We start from the raw sequence: 20420 nt of genomic DNA on the forward strand, positions 1-20420 counted from the left end.
GAAATCTAGCCCTTCTGCCTGGGACTGTTGACAGAGTCATGGAATCCCAGAGTGGTTTGGCCGGCAAGGCTCCTTAAATCTCATCCAGTTCCAGCCCTGCCATGAACAGGGACACCTTTCAGTAGCCCGGGCTGCTCCAAGCCCCAGTGTCCAGCCTGGCTTTGGACACATCCAGGGATCCAGGAGCAGCCACAGCTGCTCCGTGCTGGACAGCAGCATTGAAAGGCAGAGTGAAGGTTCAGCTGTAATTTAGGGGTTGCACTTAAAGTTGTATTGCGTGACAAATGTGGCTTTCATCCTTTTTTTTATTTTTTATTTTTTTTTTTAATTAAAAAGAATTAAAAAGATGCCTTGTATTCCTGGAGTGTTGCATTCTACGTCTGTTGTTTTTCCTGTTAGTCTGGATTCTTGCTTTGATGTTTTTCTTCACTGATTAGATGTCCTGGATATGGTGGATGTCCTGCTCGAGGACAGTGATGGCTTTGATGAAGAAGTTGGGTTCTCTTTAAATGAAGACGTGATCATTTCCCTTCAGTGCTGTTGTCCCTGCTGCATTAGAAGCCAGGAATGAACAAGTCCACGTGGGCCTGGATGCTGATCCCTCTTGCTGGTCCATGACAGCATGTGACAGGTGAGATTTCCAGGTGTCTGATTTAGCAGGAAACTGGTTTGTTCCTTCTTGTGAGGAGGCTCATTGGCTTTGCACGGGCAAAGCCACTCCACGTTTTCCATCTAGGAACAGAGCTGGGGAGCTGTTTGAAAACAGAGTCCCAGAGGTAAACAGCTTGGCTCGGTATTTCTGTGTGGGAATAGAAGAATATCTGTGTCTTCTGATTTTTCTCTCGTCTTTCTTCCACAGGTGTTTTTGTATTCCTGACTTGGGTTTCCATCGGGGACACGTGGCTTGGAGCTCAGGAGCCGGATCTGTTCCTTGCCCACGGCAGATTGGTCTGCACTAGTGCAGGTGAGGAATTACAGGACGGCTTGGGAACTCGGAAACAAGGAGAAGCAAGTCTTATGTGTCTTTGCAAAAAGATTTGGCTACCACAGGGCATTAATTCAGGGAGTTAAGACTTCATCTTTAACGTTCTGTGCTCTGCCAGCATCACTGCGAGCCCTGAAAGCCTCCTGAGCTGTTCTCATACAGACCTATCTTGTTTGGTCAAAAAAAAAATCTTAGTTTAGTTTCGTCCAAGAAATGTTACTACTCTGTGCGAGCTCATGGGGAAGCTTTTATTCGGCATCTCTCAGTGGGACATTGAAAGTCCAACTTCCCATTTCTTGCACAGTGTGAGAGGCAGTATTACTTTCTATCATTTTTATCACAGGCATTTTAAACTTTTTGAGGAACCGGCAGGACTGTTTGTGTGGAGGCGTGCGGTTCACAGCCATCCTCTGTCCAACGTAGGATGGGAAAAAAAGGCTGGAGAGCTTCCTACAAGGGGCTGTAAGTGCAAATGACCAGGAGCCCGGGGTTTAGTCATGATGATTTAGTATTTCTTAAAAGACTCTGATTGATTTCATGATGCCAAAACCAGTATGGATAGAAGACTGAAGTCAGGAATCACGATGGTCTCCTTGGGTTTAAAAAGCTTTAATGGTGTTTCAAGACATTTGTATGAGACCTGGTTTGTTTTTTCTTACCCTTTTATTCAATCAAAAAAAAAAAAAAAAAAAAAAAGCCTTGATCCATCACTGCTGCTGTGATGTGTGACTAATGCCTGTCCTCCCTCCACGTGGAACAGGTGAGAGGTGGAACTGAAGCCCAAAGAGTTTTCTGCCCACTGATAATACGTGAGTCATATTGGGAATTCTCTGCAGAATGGCAACAGTTGTTCTTGAATGTGGCCATGAGGGGAGTGGAACATGGCAGCCCGGGTCTGAGAAGGTGCAGTGCCAGAAGGAGAAGCTTTGAAATGTTAAATCAGGATTGATTCAGGTGACTCGCGACCGCGTGCTGTGCCCAGGGCCTTGGTAGAAATACTGTGCAGGGAAAAGCCAGAGCTGCCTGTGCTATGAGCTGAATTTTTTATTGGGGGGGGGGGGGGGGGGGGTGAAATAAGAATGAGGTGCAAATGAGGGAATTGCTTGTGTGTGTGAATATTCTTGTCCTAAAGGAGCGCTGCCCGGTGCTCCTCCCTTGCTGTGCCCCTCTCCTGGTGAGCCTCTGTCCTGCTGGCCGTGCCTCTCTGTCTCCGTGGCTGTGCTGCTCCTTGCCCGTCTTTGCCCGCCCCGCACGGGCTGTGCTCGCTTCCTCTCTGGCTCCTGGGTTCCCTCTTTGTCATGGTACCCCTCAGTCCTTGCTGTGTGTTTGGCACTCTCTGTCTTTTCTCCGTCCTTCTCTGTGCCTCTGTGGTGCTCCCTGTGCCGTTGTTTCCCGTGGGATCCTTGTGTCCCGGTCACTGTCTGTCCTAGGGTGATGTTATGGTGTTTCTATCTCCAATCATGTGTCCTGATTATGTTTGGTATTATGTCCTGTGCTTCCAGGACTGACTCTGAGAGTGAAGCTTTGTTTTGTCTTGTTATCAGCCGGCTCACCTCCCCCATGGTCTATGTTTAGGAGAGGTTTTAGCTCGGTTTGCTTGCTTGCTTGCTTGCCTGCTTGCTTGCCTGCTTGCTCGCTTCTGCCTCTTTTTCTTTCCTTCGCTTTGCCCTTGCTTTTTTCTTATTAGTTAGTTCAGCTAGGCAGTCCAACTTTTTCCCTGGACTGTTTTCTCTTCCACCCCGTCCCCTCCCTCTCCTGGATACCATCTGAACCTGTTCCGGACGGGGACCTGGGAAACCCCAAGAAACACCGGGAGTCTACACTCTGTCACCTGCAGCAGCCATTCCCAAGCGCCAGAGACTGATAACTGGGCGACCACTCGCCAGAGAGACTGAACTCGTCATCCCTTCAGAACGGTGAAAGAGTTTTTTGTCAGCTGGTGTTGTCTTTTTTCCCTGTGCTGGGGAGTGTCTTGCTTGTTAAATAAAGAGGTTTTTTTCTCCCACTCTTCTCCGAGGAAATTCTTCCCGAACCCGGTGGGGTGGGGGGAAGGAGTCGTGGGGTTTGCTGTCTGGGGGCTCCTTCTGGAGGTTTTCCCCCAAATTTGCCCAAAACCAGGACACTGTCCCTGTTCATTTTTAATCCCTCCCTCTTGTGCTGCCCATCCAGCATGCCAGGGGTTTCTTTTCGTTTTTTGGTTATTTTTCGTTTTCATTTTTCTTCTTCTTTTTTTTTTTTTTAGGGGGGGTTCCATTTCATCGTGCACCTTGATGTTGATTTTCTTCCCTTGTCCTCTCTGCTGCCCCTCCTCCTTTCTGCCCCTTGTCCCCTGTGTCTGCAGGGCTGGGGAGGAACTTCAGCCCTTGTGGGGGTTGCCCTCCCTTTTCTGGTGTCAGCAGAGTCACTTTCTGTGGGATGGACACATGGGAGGGGTTGCAGTCAAGTGCCCTGCTGCTGTCCAGGGCAGTTGGAGTCGTTCTGTGCCTTCTTTGGGGTGAGGAAAAAAGGCTGAGGGGGGCTCCGACGTGGTTTGGGGCACCCCAAGGTCCCTGGGAGAGGGAGCCGGGCTGCGCTGGAGGAGCAGGTGAGTCGGGCATGGGGGGGGGGTCATGGTGGGTGCCAGAACATTGAGAGGGAGGGGTGGGTGTAGAATGCATGAAAAACAGAACCTTAAAAAATAGCTAAATATAGTCTAAAAGGAATGTTTTATTGGTTTGTGTTTGGATAGAGGTAGGGTTTTTTAATAGATACTGTAAATAGAAAAGATAAAGAATAAAAATATATAAGCAAATATAAGAAACCAATATATAAATATATTACATTACATTATATTTTGTTATGAAAATAGAAATATATAAATACTTAGACTTTAAAAGGAATGTTTTATTGTTTTTTATTTGGTTAGAGGAGGGTTTTTAATAAATAATATAAATCATATAGGCAAAAATATACAAATATGCAAAAATAGATACTGACATAAAATTATTATAACTATATATGCATATATATATGTAAGTATAAATCTATAGAAATAAATATAAATATAAAATATATGTATGTAGTATGTAATATAAATAATTTATCGATTTTAATATGTTATATTAAATAGTATGTTATAATAGAATGTAAATAGCATATAGTATATTAATATACAAGTAAAAAATACGTTAAATAGTTTATAAATATAGAATACACAATATAGACATATAAATCTACAGATATAAATATGAAAACTAAATAAAAAAATATATTCAAATAGAATTTAAAATAATCGAGTTTTTTGTTTCTATTTGGTTAGAGGCAGAGCTTTTAAAGAAATAATATTAAAAACAATGAACCTCCAAATATAGATGGATATAGATAAAATAGAAATAACATTAGTAATATAAATCTATGTATATAATGAATAATAAAATAATATTGTATATATGATAAATAGAATAGCAATTAAATTGAATATATGAAATATGTCTAGATTATGACTAGAAATTAAATATTAAAAAATAGATGATTTCTATATATAAAAGGGTTTTTTTTTCATTTGGTCAGAGGCAGGGCATTTTTAGTTTGGGTCGGGGTTTTTTTGGGGCGTTCATTGAGAGGATTTTATGACGGGTGGGGACTCTGGTGCTTGGAACTCTCTCCCTTCTCTGGCTGTCCCTGACAGGGCGGCAGTGCCGGGCTGAGTTGGGCGGCAGTGCTGCCGCCGTGTGGACACAGGCGGGTACTGCACCGTGCCCCTCTCAGGATGGCGGAAGGGCCCGCGGGCCGGGACCCAGCCCTGCGGCAGCGCTCAAGATGGCGGCCTCTCTAGGACCCCGGCGGATAGGCGTTTACATAAAACGCCTGCTCGCGCCCGCCGGCGCCCTCACGCCCGCGGCACCGCGGACCGCGCGGCCGTTGTCGGCACGCTCTGACACGTCCGGGAAAATTGTCGGCGAGCGGATCGGCGTCGGCGATGTAATCAGGCATCTTATGCCTACACACCGGGGTCCTGATTTTTTCCCGCCCTTTCTGCCGCCATTTTTGGCAGGTCAGGCGGGGTGCCGCCCGAGCCGCCATTTTGAGAGTCCCGACACACTCAAGATGGCGGCCTCTCTAGGACCCCGGCGGATAGGCGTTTACATAAAACGCCTGCCCGCACCCGCCGGCGCCCTCACTCCCGCGGCACCGCGAACCGCGCGGCCGTTGTCGGCACGCTCTGAAACATCCGGGAAAATTGGCGGCGAGCAGATGGGCGTCGGCGATGTAATCAGGCATCTTATGCCTACACACCGGGGTCCTGATTTTTTCCCGCCCTTTCTGCCGCCATTTTGGGAAGGTCAGGCGGGGTGCCGCCCGAGCCGCCATTTTGAGAGTCCCGACACACTCAAGATGGCGGCCTCTCTAGGACCCCGGCGGATAGGCGTTTACATAAAACGCCTGCCCGCACCCGCCGGCGCCCTCGCGCCCGCGGCACCGCGGACCGCGCGGCCGTTGTCGGCACGCTCTGAAACAACAGGGAAAATTGGCGGCGAGCGGATCGGCGTCGGCGATGTAATCAGGCATCTTATGCCTACACACCGGGGTCCTGATTTTTTCCCGCCCTTTCTGCCGCCATTTTGGGAAGGTCAGGCGGGGTGCCGCCCGAGCCGCCATTTTGAGAGTCCCGACACACTCAAGATGGCGGCCTCTCTAGGACCCCGGCGGATAGGCGTTTACATAAAACGCCTGTCCGCGTTCGCCGGCATAAAAATAAATATGCATAAATATAAACATAGACATAAACATGCACAAACGTTAACCTGCATAGATATAAACATAAACATAAACATGCAAAACAATAATAATAAATATAAATATAAACATAATTAGAAATAGAAATACAAACATTAATAAAATCAGTGAGAAATGGGGTAAAATCAGTGAGAAATGGGGGGGAAAAGCCATGAAAAATGATGGAAAAATCAGAGAGAAATGGGGGAAAAATCGGTGAGGAATGGGGAAAAAGATCAACGAAAAATTGGGAAAAATCAGTCAGAAGTGGGGGATAAAAATCAGTGAGAAATGGGGGGAAAAGTCGGTGAGAAATGGGGAAAAAATCAGTGATTAATGGGCGGGAAAATGCATGAAAAATGGGGGGAATAATTCAGAGAGAAATGGGGGCAAATATCAGTGAGAAATGGGGGGGAAAATCAGGAAATATCCATGAAAATTGGGGGAAACATCCATGAAAAATGGCGGAAAAAATCAGTGAGAAATGGGGAAAAATGGGGAAAAAGGAGTGATAAATGGGGGGAAAAAATCAGTGAGAAATGGGGAAAAAAGGGGAAAAAATCCACGAAAAATGGGTGGAAAAATCCATGAAAAATCAACGGAAAAATCAGTGAGAAATGGGGAAAACATCATGGTGAAATGGGGAAAAAATCAGAGAGAAATGGGGAAAAATCATTGAAAAATGGGGGATAAAAATCAGTGAGAAATGGGGGGAAAATGGGGAAAAACATCAGTGAGAAATGGGGAAAAAAATCTTTGATAAATTGGGGCAAAAATCATTGAGAAATGGGGAAAAAAATCAGTGAGAAATGGGGAAAATTTGGGAAAAATCCACGAAAATTGCGGGAAAAAATGCTTGAAAAATTGGGGAAAAAAATCCGAGAGAAAATCATCCCGTAATCCCCGAGGAAATCCCCCCGGAACACTCGGGAAAATCCCCCCGGAATTCCTCGTAAAATCACCCCGGATACCCCGGGAAAATCCCTCCGGACTCCCCGAAAAATTCCCCCCGGAATACTCGGGAAAATCCCCCCGGAATCCCCGAGAAAATCCACCCGGAATCCCCTGGAAAATCCACCGGGAATTCCCCGGGAAATTCCTCGCTGAAACCCCTGGAAAATCCCCCCGGAATCCCGGAGAAAATCCCCCCGGAATTCCCCGGGAATATCCCCTCGGAATCCCCGGGAAAATCCTCCCGGAATTCCCGAGAAAATCCCCCGGAATTCCCTGAGGAAATCGCCCCGGAATCCCAGTGAAAATCCCCCCGGAATCCCCGTGAAAATCCCCCCGGAATCCCCGGGAAAATCCCCCAGGAATCCCCTGGAAAATCCCCCAGGTATCCCCGATAAAATCCCCCTGGAATCCCCTGGATAATCCCCATGGAATCCCCTGGAAAATCCCCCAGGAATCCCCGAGAAAATATGCCCGGAATCCCCTGGAAAATCCCCCTGGAATCGCGGGGAAAAATCCCCCCGGATTTCCCGGGAAAAATCCCCCCGGAATCCCCGATAAAATCTCCCCGGAATCCCTGAGAAAATCCCCCCGGAATCCGCGAGAAAATATGCCCAGAATCCCCGATAAAATCCCCCCGGAATCCCCGGGAATATCCCCCAGGAATCCCCGATAAAATCCCCCCGGAATCCCCCAGAAAATCCCCCCGGAATCCCCGACAAAATCCCCCCGGAATTCCCGAGAAAATCCCCCCGGAATCCCCGGAAAATCCCCGCGGAATTCCGGTCCATTTCTGTAGGAGAATAGTTTGTAAGGATAGTGCAGAAGGCACTAGTTGCCAACGAGTTACAGCTGTACAGATTAGCAAGGAGTGGAAACAGCCTTGCCTGCCCAGTGAGGCTGGTTGTTATAAAAGCGTGGGTCAGCTGGCTGCCAGTTTCACTAAGCACAGCTCCAGCTGGAGGTGCAGAGCCTGCTGCAGTGTGGGCTGGAGCCTGCTGGCTGTGCTGCGAGGAGGAAGGGACACGTGGCCGTGCAAGGGATGGACAAGGTGAGAGGATGCTGTGTGTGGGACAGACAGGCTCAGGTGGCTGGGGAAGGGACAGGCTGGGGTTTAGCCAGTCGTACAGAGGAGAGGAGGAGTGGGTGCTGTGTGGAGCTGCCTGTGAGAAAAGGAGTCAGAGTTGCCTCAAAGAAATCTGTGGAGAGAAGGCATGAAAAGTGTGTAATGAAAGACTAATGTTGGTGCCTGTCATGTCTGTCTTGATATAATTGCTACACGTTTTCTCGGAATGCTTGAATTTAGACATAAAATGAAAACTTTATTGTAAGAAAGGAATGCATTTCTCACCAAAGTGGTGTAGGGTGGGGGATCACAACTCCCAGATGGCCTGGAAGCGGAACGGCCACAGGGGTTACTGTAACTGGGCCTCCAGTACCAAAGCCCCAGTGGGTTTAAAGGCTAGAGCTGGGCTGGGATTAGCACGGGCTATGCAGCTGGGCTCATGCACAGGTCTGTCAGCACTCCTACCCGAGGACAGTCCCTCACCTAGGGAGAGGTTCTAGGCCTGGAGATGAGGCTGAGTTTGGGAAGGGTGATGAGGACATGGTTAGGGAGGGATGTAAATGCATATCAAAAGACTTAATTTTGAGGGGTGGCAAGCATTAGCTATAAAGCAGTAAGTATTTACAGCTAAAGGCTGGAGGTGGGGGCTGTCTGAGGAGGACAGGACTGTTTAAGGCTGAAGTTGGAAGAGAAACCTTGGTGAAGCTTTTGCGTTAGAAACGGCCTCACCTGCCAAATCAGATTTTTGTCTTCAGGATTGCATGAGTGAGGCTGCCACAGCCAAGGAAAAGGTTCAGGTTTGGGAGGCAAAGGCGAGTTAGGCAGGGCTGCAGGGCTGGGGCTTGGCTGTTTCCATACTGCTCAGGGCAGCAAAGGGTAGCTGGCTCACTGGGCCTTGGATCTAGAACTCTTTCTGGAACAAGGTGGAGAGCTGAGGTTCATGCAAGGAAGGGGCCAGGAATTCTTTGTCTGACTGGAAAATGCCAGAGGGGCAGTGTGTGACTCGGATAGGATGATATGTTCGTCTGGCGAGAGTCACAAAAGAATATTTTGGTTTACTGATAACTGGGCAGCTCAGAAGTTACTACTTGACTTAGTTGCTGCTCCCATCTGTTGCACACATAAACAGAGCAAAGCAGACGAATTCTCTCGGAGCCTGAGGTCTTTGACTGGCCCTCCAAAAATGCTGCCCGCTAAAAAACAGACGTGGGGGAGGAAAGTTGTCAGATACAATAGAGCAAGAAAAGGACACGGGCTTCAAAGTGCCCTCCAGCAGACCACGGAAGTGACCTGTCTGGAAGTGAAACCAGCAGTCTGCTTCCCCAGCCTCCTGGAAGCCTCTAACAGCTACACAGGCAGTGAGGGGAGAGAACAATTCAACCTAAAAATAATTTTCAGTAGCGTTCTGCACTGCTGTTAAAAATACTGCAACCAGGGAATGTGGTGTGGTGATAACTATTAGGCCTGTAAGTCTGGTAACTGGGGCTTTTAGCTCAAACATCTCGGTATGGCTACTTTGAGCCTTGTAAAAGCTGCGTTAAGTCCAATTTCTTGGGTAGTTCTACTAGCTCTAGCCTTGCTTTTCATCCCCTCAGTAACAAAGCAACTCCCTCTCGAGAATGTTATTTACTTTCCATATGATGTGCCTACATTGCAAATGTCTTTGGACACATGCGTAAATTTAAGTTTCAAGAAAGCTGTCAAGCTAAAACAAAGGCTTGCCATAATGCAGAAGAAAATGTTTTATGGAAGAACTGAGAGGTCCCTACCTGGGCATAGAATTTGCTATACTAAGGTGTGTTCCAAACGGATCTGCCATCTAAACAAGCAGAAAAATAGTTGGAATGTAGTGAGTTCAATTTAACTATTGCTAGAAATAGGAATTATTAGCAGAGCTTGGAGCATGATATCACTAGCAGCAGTAAGACGCTTTTAGCTTGCTTCTCATAAATTACTTGTAAAAAGCATTTGTACCTAGTGTGTAGCAATTAATATTTCCCCATTTTCTTCCCCCCCGCCCCCCAGTCTCAGGTACTCCTTTTATTTTACCCTTTTCTGTCTTGTAACATCACCTTCCTTTATTTTATTCTATCTTCTGTTCTCAGAACATCGCAGCATCCTCTGTCAATGTGAAAGCATTTGTTCATCCTGTCTTGGAATGGCTGTCAATGTTGCCCTCTTCTGGATCACTTTTTTTTTTTTTTTTTTTTTTTTTTTTTTTTTTTTTTTTTAACAATATGTTGCTAAATGTCAGGAAAATTAATCCACAAACACCAGCGGTTTATGTCCAAAAAGGAAACAGAGGAGTCCTTTTTGCTTTATTCGAATAAAGGGAGAGGCCATGGGACATTCCCCTGGGATCTCTCAAATTTTTGGAGGACGCAGCCTCCTTTTTATCCTATTTTCCCGGCCGCATTTCCCTCTCTCTTTTCCCATTGGCTGAGGTACTTGAGAGGCACAGACTTCCCGGAACGCCTGATACCTGAAATTCCCCTCTAATGTATAACCCTCCCTTTTAATTTTTAATTCTTCTAGAATTCATAGTTTCCCCCCGTTGCTTCTTTCATCTTTCGATATCCAATTTCATTTATCAGCAGCCCTGCCGTTTGTTTGTAAAGGCAACTATCTCTTTCCATTCATCAATCAGTGGAATCCATCCCATTGTTTCTTTTATCTCTCAGTGCTAGCCTTATCTACAGGCTGATCCACAGCTCATTTGTAAAGACAAATTCAACATTCCTCTCAGCTAATAAATGAGAAGTTAGCTGAAAAAAGTAAAAACTGGATTTTTTTTCCGGTGTGTGTCGGACAATACAGTGGAGAGAATTTGCGGGAGGATGATCGAGGATATCCTATTATAATATCGTTCTCGGACATTTTACTATTTTAGATCATCAGTTGTATTCTGAAAGAAATCTATTTTAATGATATGTGTACGTTTGCACGAAGTTATAGTTAAATATAGCTTGCGGCTGGGCTCTTTAATGAATAGGGGTATTTTTGGTTTTAATTCAATATTTTATGCTTGTGGTGTGTAGTGTGCTGATTTATTTTTTAATGTTATTTACTACGTGCGCTTTTGTTTTTGAGTGAAGGTAACTTTCTGGATGGCTTTGTATTTGAGGCAGAATGAATTGAAGTAGGTTTTTAAAACTGATTTTTCATATGTACGATGGGGAGTTTAGTAGGGGCAGCTCTGATGGTGGGGGCTTGGTTGTTAATTTTATCAGACGGCTTTTGTTAGATACAGCTTTTAATTCTGGAAAGTTTTTTTTTCTAATGTCGTGCTTTGAAGGTGGTTTTCGAGGATGTATGGTATAGCTTTATTTTGTTTGTAGATGGTGTATGATAAGGGCTATGGTCTATTTATCTAATGCCATGTTTTTTCATTCAGGTGTTGATAAGGGAGTTCTTGAATGGCGTTTTGTGTTGTTTTTGTTTTTGGTGGGGCGTTGTTTTTAAAGGATACCTTGATATGCATAAATATAAACATAGACACAAACATGCACAAACGTAAACATAAACATATAAACATAAACATGCAAGACAATAACAATAAATATAAATATAAACATAAATAGAAATAGAAATACAAACATTAAAAAAATCAGTGAGAAATGGGGTAAAATCAGTGAGAAATGGGGGGAAAAGTCGGTGAGAATTGGGGAAAAAATCAGTGATTAATGGGTGGGAAAATGCATGAAAAATGGGGGGAAAATTCAGAGAGAAATGGGGGCAAATATCAGTGAGAAATGGGGGGGAAAATCAGGAAATATCCATGAAAATTGGGGGAAACATCCATGAAAAATGGGGGAAAAAATCAGTGAGAAATGGGGAAAAATGGGGAAAAAATCCATGAAAAATGAGGGAAATAATCAGTGAGAAACGGAAAAAAATCAATGAGAAATCGGCGAAAATTGAGGACAAAATCAGCGAGAAATGGGGGAAAAATCAGTGGTAAATGGGGGAATAGTCGATGAAAAATGGGGGAATATTCAGTGAGAAATGGGGGGAAAAAATCAGTGAGTAATGGGGGAAAAATGGGGAAAAAATCCATGAGAAATGGGTGGAAAAAATCAGTGAGAAATGGGGAAAAAAATCAGAGAGAAATGGGGAAAAATCAGTCAGAAATGGGTCGAAAAAATCAGTCAGAAATGGGGAAAAAATCGGTGAGAAATGTGGAAAAAATCTTTGATAAATTGGGGAAAAAAAATCATTGAGAAATTGGGGGAAAAAATTTAGTGAGAAATGGGGAAAAATTGGGAAAAAATCCACGAAAATTGCGGGGGAAAAAAATCAGTGAGAAATGGGGGAAAAATGCATGAAAAATGGGCCGTAAATATCAGTGAGAAATGGGGAAAAAAATCAATGAAAAATGGCGGGAAAAATCAGATCGGTGATCGATAACTAATGCATGCCTATGGATTACATCGGCGATCGATTGATCGCGAGTACCGATCGATTAGATCGGCGATCGATTGATCGCGCCTGCCGATCGATTAGATCGGCGATCGATTGCTAATGCCTGCCGATCGATTAGATCGGCGATCGATTGCTAATGCCTGCCGATCGATTAGATCGGCGATCGATTGCTAATGCCTGCCGATCGATTAGATCGGCGATCGATTGATCGCGCCTGCCGATCGATTAGATCGGCGATCGATTGCCAATGCCTGCCGATCGATTAGATCGGCGATCGATTGCTAATGCCTGCCGATCGATTAGATCGGCGATCGATTGATCGCGCCTGCCGATCGATTAGATCGGCGAACGATTGCCAATGCCTGCCGATCGATTATATCGGCGATCGATTGCCAATGCCTGCCGATCGATTGCTAATGCACACTATTTGCACACTCCTTGCACACCCTTTGCACTCATACAGAGGCAGGAGGTTTCTCAGTTCTGGTCGCGGTTTTTTGGGGCGTTCATTCAGGGGGATTTCCTCAAGGATTGGGACACTCCTTGATTCCATCCCTTGCCTGTCTCCCAAGCGCCACCCTGTGGGCAGAGCGCGGTACTGCGCGCCTGCCTCTCCCAAGATGGCGGCTCGGGTGTCGCTCCCCGACCTTCTAACTCTGGCTGCAAAAGGAGGGTGGCACAGCAAGGAGCCCGCTCGCTCTAGTGGGATGCCTGCGCACGACGCCGACACCGATCCCACGGGTGCGATTTTCGGCGGCGTTTCCAATCGTGCGGACATCTCCTTCAGCCCGCTTCGGCCCGGGGGAGAGGGGCGGGGCCGCCAGCGATGGTCCCGGCGCAGCCCGGGCAGGCTCGGGGCGGAGCCGGGGCTTGGCGAGGCGGGGCACGGAGGTCCCGGGGACGGGACCGGGCGGGGCCGGGGCGGTGCTTTAGGGGCGGTCCCCAGTGGTCCCGGGCGGCACCGGGGGCGGGGCCGGGTGATCCCGGAGCGGTACCGAGCTGTGCTGGGGACGGTGCTGCAGGGGCGGTGCCGGGGCCCGCCTCAGGGTGATTGAATGCCCAGAAATCGCCTCCTCTGCCCCGTGCTCACACTGAGCTGCGGGCTGCAGCGTGCTGTCGGAGCTCCGCACACAGCACGGATTTGGGCTTCCCCTCCTCTCAAACCCTCTCCCCCTTCTTCCTCCTCCTCATCTTCCTCTTTTTCCTCTCCCTCCGCCTCGCCCCCCTCCCCGGGCCCCTGACTCCCCCGGGATCCCCTCCTCCGGAGGCGGCCCTTCCGAACCGACCCCCCCTCCAAGCCCCGGAGCCCGAGACCATTAAGGTAAGCTTTGGAATTGAAATATCAGGATATTCACTCTATCCCACTGGCCTGAAATTTCAGGATTGTACGATTTTTTCTTGAAGCAGTTACCTTTGCTGCAGGATTGTGTGGTCACCAGTCTCCTTTCCTGTGCCTCTTGTTGAAATTTGCTGTCAGATAACCGGCTAGTAACGAAATATTTGACAGAAATCAATGCTGTGAACGGACTTCACTGCAGCAGTTGATGAAAGAGCAAAGAAATGTCTGTCGTGTTTACGCACCCCCCCGAGGCTGAATGAATTCTGATACTGTAATAAATCAGTGCAGTTGGTGCCTGCAAAGGTCTTGACATTGATCAAGAAGATATTGCTTTGGATTTTTACTTTTTATCAGCGTTTCTTTAATCTGTACTTCAGCACTCTAGCCTTTCATAAGTCTTCTCCGGTTTCCTCTGGCCCTGCAGAGTAGTCCTCTCTGTTATTGTCTGATCCCAGCTTTGATGCAAGGAGTACTTTTTGTCTTGAAAATTAGCATCCCCCTCTGCATATTTAAATTAGTTATTTGACTTTTGAGAAAAAGCTGGCCAGCTCGAAGTCCACCAGACACCAGAGGCTGCTGTTTTTAGCACCTTATTCAAAGAGGACATCCTTTAGTTACCTAAGGAGGGGTAGAGATTTACCCCTAGGAATAAGGAATAAATGCAACCAGACTGTCCTGCCAAGAAAAAATCCAGTTACAGTGACTGAATTCGGGTTTAGTTGCCCTTGATCCTTGCAAGGGATTAAAGGCAGGTTCACTTGGTCTCCCAGCAATGAATGTCTCAACCGAAAGCTGCTCAAAATGTGCCGTTTTTCTGATGGTTTTGGATTCTTTTGCCAGGTGGGAACATGGACTGCTTGACTTGTTCCTGTGTCCACTTTCCACTTCAGTCCTTTGCATTTTCTCTGAAGGGAAAGCAGGAACAGGGAAGTTGGGGCAGTTCCGTCAGCAGAAAGGCTGCTAAGAATAGATGGTAAGGACTTACTTTTCTGCACAGTGCCATGTAACTGAAGGCTCGTTTTTGGATTTCACATTCTGTTCCTGCCCGGTTTTGTGAGAGCTGCAGGTGCATTTCTGTTTCCAGACCCTGCCAAAAATAGTCGCTTATATTATAATGAATCCTTTTTCCTTCATGTTTTCTTGCTTTAAATGAATTCCCCTGTCAGACTGATGTGAGCAGCAGTTATTTTTAGAGCTGCTGGTGTTGTACACGGAGTAACTGTAGAACAAATGAGTTGTGATGGCTTCCTTGTATTTGATGTGTGGAGAGGAGCAAAGGCACAGATTCATCCTGTGTAATTGCAGTCGTCCAACGTAGGTGCCAGGGTCGGGAAGCTGGGCAAGGTTTCCTCTCTTGCTGGGCCTTAGGGGGAGGGAGCTGAACCCTGGTGTCACTCGGATTCCTTCCTCTTCTCCCTCCTCCTTTCTTGCTTGTAGAGCTGGAGCTCGGGGTCACCGAGTTTGGGTGCTCGCAGTCAGGGCCTGAATTTGGAGAGCAGGAAAGCGGGGGGAAGTTTCTAGGCACGTCAAAGCCTGTCTCTAGGGTGTGTGACTTGCTGTCTTCCTCACCACCCCCAGCAACTTGCACTTCTCTCTGGACCTTGCTGTGGTCACAGCCCACTGCTCATTTATGTGACTGTTCATCCCTCTGCCTGATTGCTTTAAGTACAAGTAGCCTGATTCAGGTTTAATTTAGCAATGATTTTCCTCTGTTTCATCGGTAGTTTTCTAAAACTCCCCTACAGGCTATTTTGAAGGTGCTTTTTTCTTTTTTTTTTAACTGCCTGTGATGATAGAAAGCTGTACCGCCCTCTGAAAGCAGTATAACCTGCTTTCCAAAAATTACAGAAGTAGGATTTTTATTGTCCACTATGCAGCTGAAGTCCCCCTAGTGAGCCTCTTGAACTGAGGGTGAGGAGAGCGGCAGATACGACTCCTCATCAACCTGCTCTTCTTTTCGTTCCTAAAAGAAGGAAGCATGAAGGTAACTATAGAAAAAGATCTGCATCCCTCGGGGTTTTGTATTTTAGGTGTTTTGAGGTTTATTTACACACCTCCTCCTTTGTTTCCTGGACAGGTTTTACGTGACAGTGGAGCGTTTGAGTACACGTGGAAGGAGCTTTCAATTTGGCTGGAGCACTTGGATAATACAAAAGAAGACCAGAAGGAAGCAGTGATTCAGTTTTTGGAAAAGGTAACGGTGTTCAAATCAGCTGGATAAAAAAATGCAAAGAATAGTGTTAGTGGAAACTGGAGGTCTTGTTGCTATTGTTGAGAAACCTGTCAAAGACCAGCGAATGAATTCTGAGAAAAGCCTTGTTTGGGATTCTTTATACGGAGGTGGCATCCTTCTTGTGTTCAGTGGGAGGGCAGCCAAATGATTTGTAGGAAAATGAAATCCAAAGAGATCAGCTGTTATTACAGCATTGTCGGTGTAAGGGTAGAGTGGTGTAGGTGTGGGTAGCTTTGATCTCCTCTTTAGGTGCCGACATTATCAGAGCTCAGTAGATGGTGGTCCTTGACAAGGAAAGGTGACACTTGCTGTTTACTCTTCAGGATGTTGAATGCCCAGTGCTTTGCCTCCACTGTGGTCTGCCCAGGTACTCGGTGTGTGGTCGCAGTCTAGGTGCCAAGTTGTGGTGGGTTTTTGTTTTTCCATCAGTGTGGCCTGTAGAGCAGGAACTGTAGACAGAATCCTGCAGAAGTGCTATGGAAGTTGTCCTCATAAAAGCTGCCCAGCTTTCAGCACGTGGTCGTTCTCAGTACCGTGTGGTTCCCCTGCACTTGCCAGCCAGCAGGTGCACTTACCTTTCTCCCCACCTTTGCTGACAGATCCTGCTGAAGCTGGTGACCAACCCCTGTCCCTACACTGACAAGGCAGCAGACCTGGTTCAGGCAGCCAGCACGCTCCAGGTGGCTCTGTTTAAACAGGACTCTGATAACATCAGCATCCCCGTCTCTCACATTGATGGTATGTGGTAACCTGTCAACATCCCAACTCCATGACTTGGGGATACACTTTCTAGCCCTAATCAGCAAACTGGGGATGGATAACTCTGGCAATCCTGTTAAGTAAGGGCCCTCCAGGATTCAGCTCTCCACGTGTTCTTGGTATCAGAAGTCGAAGTGGAATTGCCAAGTTGCCGCTTTACCTCTGAAAGTCATTTCTGCCGTGGCTGTGCCACTTGAACGGTATTTGAAATCTCTCTTCATGCTCTTGCAGCAGCGTTTTTGAACTCAAATGGAAATCTAGCCCTTCTGCCTGGGACTGTTGACAGAGTCATGGAATCCCAGAGTGGTTTGGCCGGCAAGGCTCCTTAAATCTCATCCAGTTCCAGCCCTGCCATGAACAGGGACACCTTTCAGTAGCCCGGGCTGCTCCAAGCCCCAGTGTCCAGCCTGGCTTTGGACACATCCAGGGATCCAGGAGCAGCCACAGCTGCTCCGTGCTGGACAGCAGCATTGAAAGGCAGAGTGAAGGTTCAGCTGTAATTTAGGGGTTGCACTTAAAGTTGTATTGCGTGACAAATGTGGCTTTCATCCTTTTTTTTATTTTTTATTTTTTTTTTTAATTAAAAAGAATTAAAAAGATGCCTTGTATTCCTGGAGTGTTGCATTCTACGTCTGTTGTTTTTCCTGTTAGTCTGGATTCTTGCTTTGATGTTTTTCTTCACTGATTAGATGTCCTGGATATGGTGGATGTCCTGCTCGAGGACAGTGATGGCTTTGATGAAGAAGTTGGGTTCTCTTTAAATGAAGACGTGATCATTTCCCTTCAGTGCTGTTGTCCCTGCTGCATTAGAAGCCAGGAATGAACAAGTCCACGTGGGCCTGGATGCTGATCCCTCTTGCTGGTCCATGACAGCATGTGACAGGTGAGATTTCCAGGTGTCTGATTTAGCAGGAAACTGGTTTGTTCCTTCTTGTGAGGAGGCTCATTGGCTTTGCACGGGCAAAGCCACTCCACGTTTTCCATCTAGGAACAGAGCTGGGGAGCTGTTTTAAAACAGAGTCCCAGAGGTAAACAGCTTGGCTCGGTATTTCTGTGTGGGAATAGAAGAATATCTGTGTCTTCTGATTTTTCTCTCGTCTTTCTTCCACAGGTGTTTTTGTATTCCTGACTTGGGTTTCCATCGGGGACACGTGGCTTGGAGCTCAGGAGCCGGATCTGTTCCTTGCCCACGGCAGATTGGTCTGCACTAGTGCAGGTGAGGAATTACAGGACGGCTTGGGAACTCGGAAACAAGGAGAAGCAAGTCTTATGTGTCTTTGCAAAAAGATTTGGCTACCACAGGGCATTAATTCAGGGAGTTAAGACTTCATCTTTAACGTTCTGTGCTCTGCCAGCATCACTGCGAGCCCTGAAAGCCTCCTGAGCTGTTCTCATACAGACCTATCTTGTTTGGTCAAAAAAAAAATCTTAGTTTAGTTTCGTCCAAGAAATGTTACTACTCTGTGCGAGCTCATGGGGAAGCTTTTATTCGGCATCTCTCAGTGGGACATTGAAAGTCCAACTTCCCATTTCTTGCACAGTGTGAGAGGCAGTATTACTTTCTATCATTTTTATCACAGGCATTTTAAACTTTTTGAGGAACCGGCAGGACTGTTTGTGTGGAGGCGTGCGGTTCACAGCCATCCTCTGTCCAACGTAGGATGGGAAAAAAAGGCTGGAGAGCTTCCTACAAGGGGCTGTAAGTGCAAATGACCAGGAGCCCGGGGTTTAGTCATGATGATTTAGTATTTCTTAAAAGACTCTGATTGATTTCATGATGCCAAAACCAGTATGGATAGAAGACTGAAGTCAGGAATCACGATGGTCTCCTGGGTTTAAAAAGCTTTAATGGTGTTTCAAGACATTTGTATGAGACCTGGTTTGTTTTTTCTTACCCTTTTATTCAATCAAAAAAAAAAAAAAAAAAAAAAAAGCCTTGATCCATCACTGCTGCTGTGATGTGTGACTAATGCCTGTCCTCCCTCCACGTGGAACAGGTGAGAGGTGGAACTGAAGCCCAAAGAGTTTTCTGCCCACTGATAATACGTGAGTCATATTGGGAATTCTCTGCAGAATGGCAACAGTTGTTCTTGAATGTGGCCATGAGGGGAGTGGAACATGGCAGCCCGGGTCTGAGAAGGTGCAGTGCCAGAAGGAGAAGCTTTGAAATGTTAAATCAGGATTGATTCAGGTGACTCGCGACCGCGTGCTGTGCCCAGGGCCTTGGTAGAAATACTGTGCAGGGAAAAGCCAGAGCTGCCTGTGCTATGAGCTGAATTTTTTATTGGGGGGGGGGGGGGGGGGGGGTGAAATAAGAATGAGGTGCAAATGAGGGAATTGCTTGTGTGTGTGAATATTCTTGTCCTAAAGGAGCGCTGCCCGGTGCTCCTCCCTTGCTGTGCCCCTCTCCTGGTGAGCCTCTGTCCTGCTGGCCGTGCCTCTCTGTCTCCGTGGCTGTGCTGCTCCTTGCCCGTCTTTGCCCGCCCCGCACGGGCTGTGCTCGCTTCCTCTCTGGCTCCTGGGTTCCCTCTTTGTCATGGTACCCCTCAGTCCTTGCTGTGTGTTTGGCACTCTCTGTCTTTTCTCCGTCCTTCTCTGTGCCTCTGTGGTGCTCCCTGTGCCGTTGTTTCCCGTGGGATCCTTGTGTCCCGGTCACTGTCTGTCCTAGGGTGATGTTATGGTGTTTCTATCTCCAATCATGTGTCCTGATTATGTTTGGTATTATGTCCTGTGCTTCCAGGACTGACTCTGAGAGTGAAGCTTTGTTTTGTCTTGTTATCAGCCGGCTCACCTCCCCCATGGTCTATGTTTAGGAGAGGTTTTAGCTCGGTTTGCTTGCTTGCTTGCTTGCCTGCTTGCTTGCCTGCTTGCTCGCTTCTGCCTCTTTTTCTTTCCTTCGCTTTGCCCTTGCTTTTTTCTTATTAGTTAGTTCAGCTAGGCAGTCCAACTTTTTCCCTGGACTGTTTTCTCTTCCACCCCGTCCCCTCCCTCTCCTGGATACCATCTGAACCTGTTCCGGACGGGGACCTGGGAAACCCCAAGAAACACCGGGAGTCTACACTCTGTCACCTGCAGCAGCCATTCCCAAGCGCCAGAGACTGATAACTGGGCGACCACTCGCCAGAGAGACTGAACTCGTCATCCCTTCAGAACGGTGAAAGAGTTTTTTGTCAGCTGGTGTTGTCTTTTTTCCCTGTGCTGGGGAGTGTCTTGCTTGTTAAATAAAGAGGTTTTTTTCTCCCACTCTTCTCCGAGGAAATTCTTCCCGAACCCGGTGGGGTGGGGGGAAGGAGTCGTGGGGTTTGCTGTCTGGGGGCTCCTTCTGGAGGTTTTCCCCCAAATTTGCCCAAAACCAGGACACTGTCCCTGTTCATTTTTAATCCCTCCCTCTTGTGCTGCCCATCCAGCATGCCAGGGGTTTCTTTTCGTTTTTTGGTTATTTTTCGTTTTCATTTTTCTTCTTCTTTTTTTTTTTTTTAGGGGGGGTTCCATTTCATCGTGCACCTTGATGTTGATTTTCTTCCCTTGTCCTCTCTGCTGCCCCCTCCTCCTTTCTGCCCCTTGTCCCCTGTGTCTGCAGGGCTGGGGAGGAACTTCAGCCCTTGTGGGGGTTGCCCTCCCTTTTCTGGTGTCAGCAGAGTCACTTTCTGTGGGATGGACACATGGGAGGGGTTGCAGTCAAGTGCCCTGCTGCTGTCCAGGGCAGTTGGAGTCGTTCTGTGCCTTCTTTGGGGTGAGGAAAAAAGGCTGAGGGGGGCTCCGACGTGGTTTGGGGCACCCCAAGGTCCCTGGGAGAGGGAGCCGGGCTGCGCTGGAGGAGCAGGTGAGTCGGGCATGGGGGGGGGGTCATGGTGGGTGCCAGAACATTGAGAGGGAGGGGTGGGTGTAGAATGCATGAAAAACAGAACCA

At 47.2% G+C, this 20420-nt stretch overlaps 1 protein-coding gene and 3 long non-coding RNA genes across 4 annotated transcripts; all 4 read left to right on the top strand.

The window, feature by feature from the left end:
- The first annotated feature begins 437 nt into the window (after positions 1-437).
- Positions 438-1690, top strand: LOC148217842 (uncharacterized). Its single transcript, XR_015800700.1, has 2 exons — positions 438-631; positions 860-1690. It is a non-coding gene; the product is annotated as an uncharacterized LOC148217842 (long non-coding RNA).
- A 13129-nt stretch (positions 1691-14819) lies between these two features.
- LOC148217843 (nucleolar pre-ribosomal-associated protein 1-like) lies at positions 14820-16630 on the top strand. The gene is made up of 3 exons (XM_088158453.1): positions 14820-15502; positions 15596-15712; positions 16351-16630. Exons 1-3 carry the CDS (start codon positions 15497-15499, stop codon positions 16498-16500), a joined length of 273 nt encoding a protein of 90 aa, XP_088014579.1. The 5' UTR covers positions 14820-15496; the 3' UTR covers positions 16501-16630.
- A 569-nt stretch (positions 16631-17199) lies between these two features.
- Positions 17200-17972, top strand: LOC148217844 (uncharacterized). Its single transcript, XR_015800701.1, has 2 exons — positions 17200-17393; positions 17622-17972. It is a non-coding gene; the product is annotated as an uncharacterized LOC148217844 (long non-coding RNA).
- A 91-nt stretch (positions 17973-18063) lies between these two features.
- On the top strand, positions 18064-19753 carry LOC148217845 (uncharacterized). Its single transcript, XR_015800702.1, has 2 exons — positions 18064-18209; positions 18508-19753. It is a non-coding gene; the product is annotated as an uncharacterized LOC148217845 (long non-coding RNA).
- Positions 19754-20420: the final 667 nt, after the last annotated feature.

Source organism: Sturnus vulgaris, unplaced genomic scaffold (genome assembly GCF_052056855.1).
Source record: "Sturnus vulgaris isolate bStuVul1 unplaced genomic scaffold, bStuVul1.hap1 Scaffold_2054, whole genome shotgun sequence".
NCBI lineage: Eukaryota > Metazoa > Chordata > Aves > Passeriformes > Sturnidae > Sturnus > Sturnus vulgaris.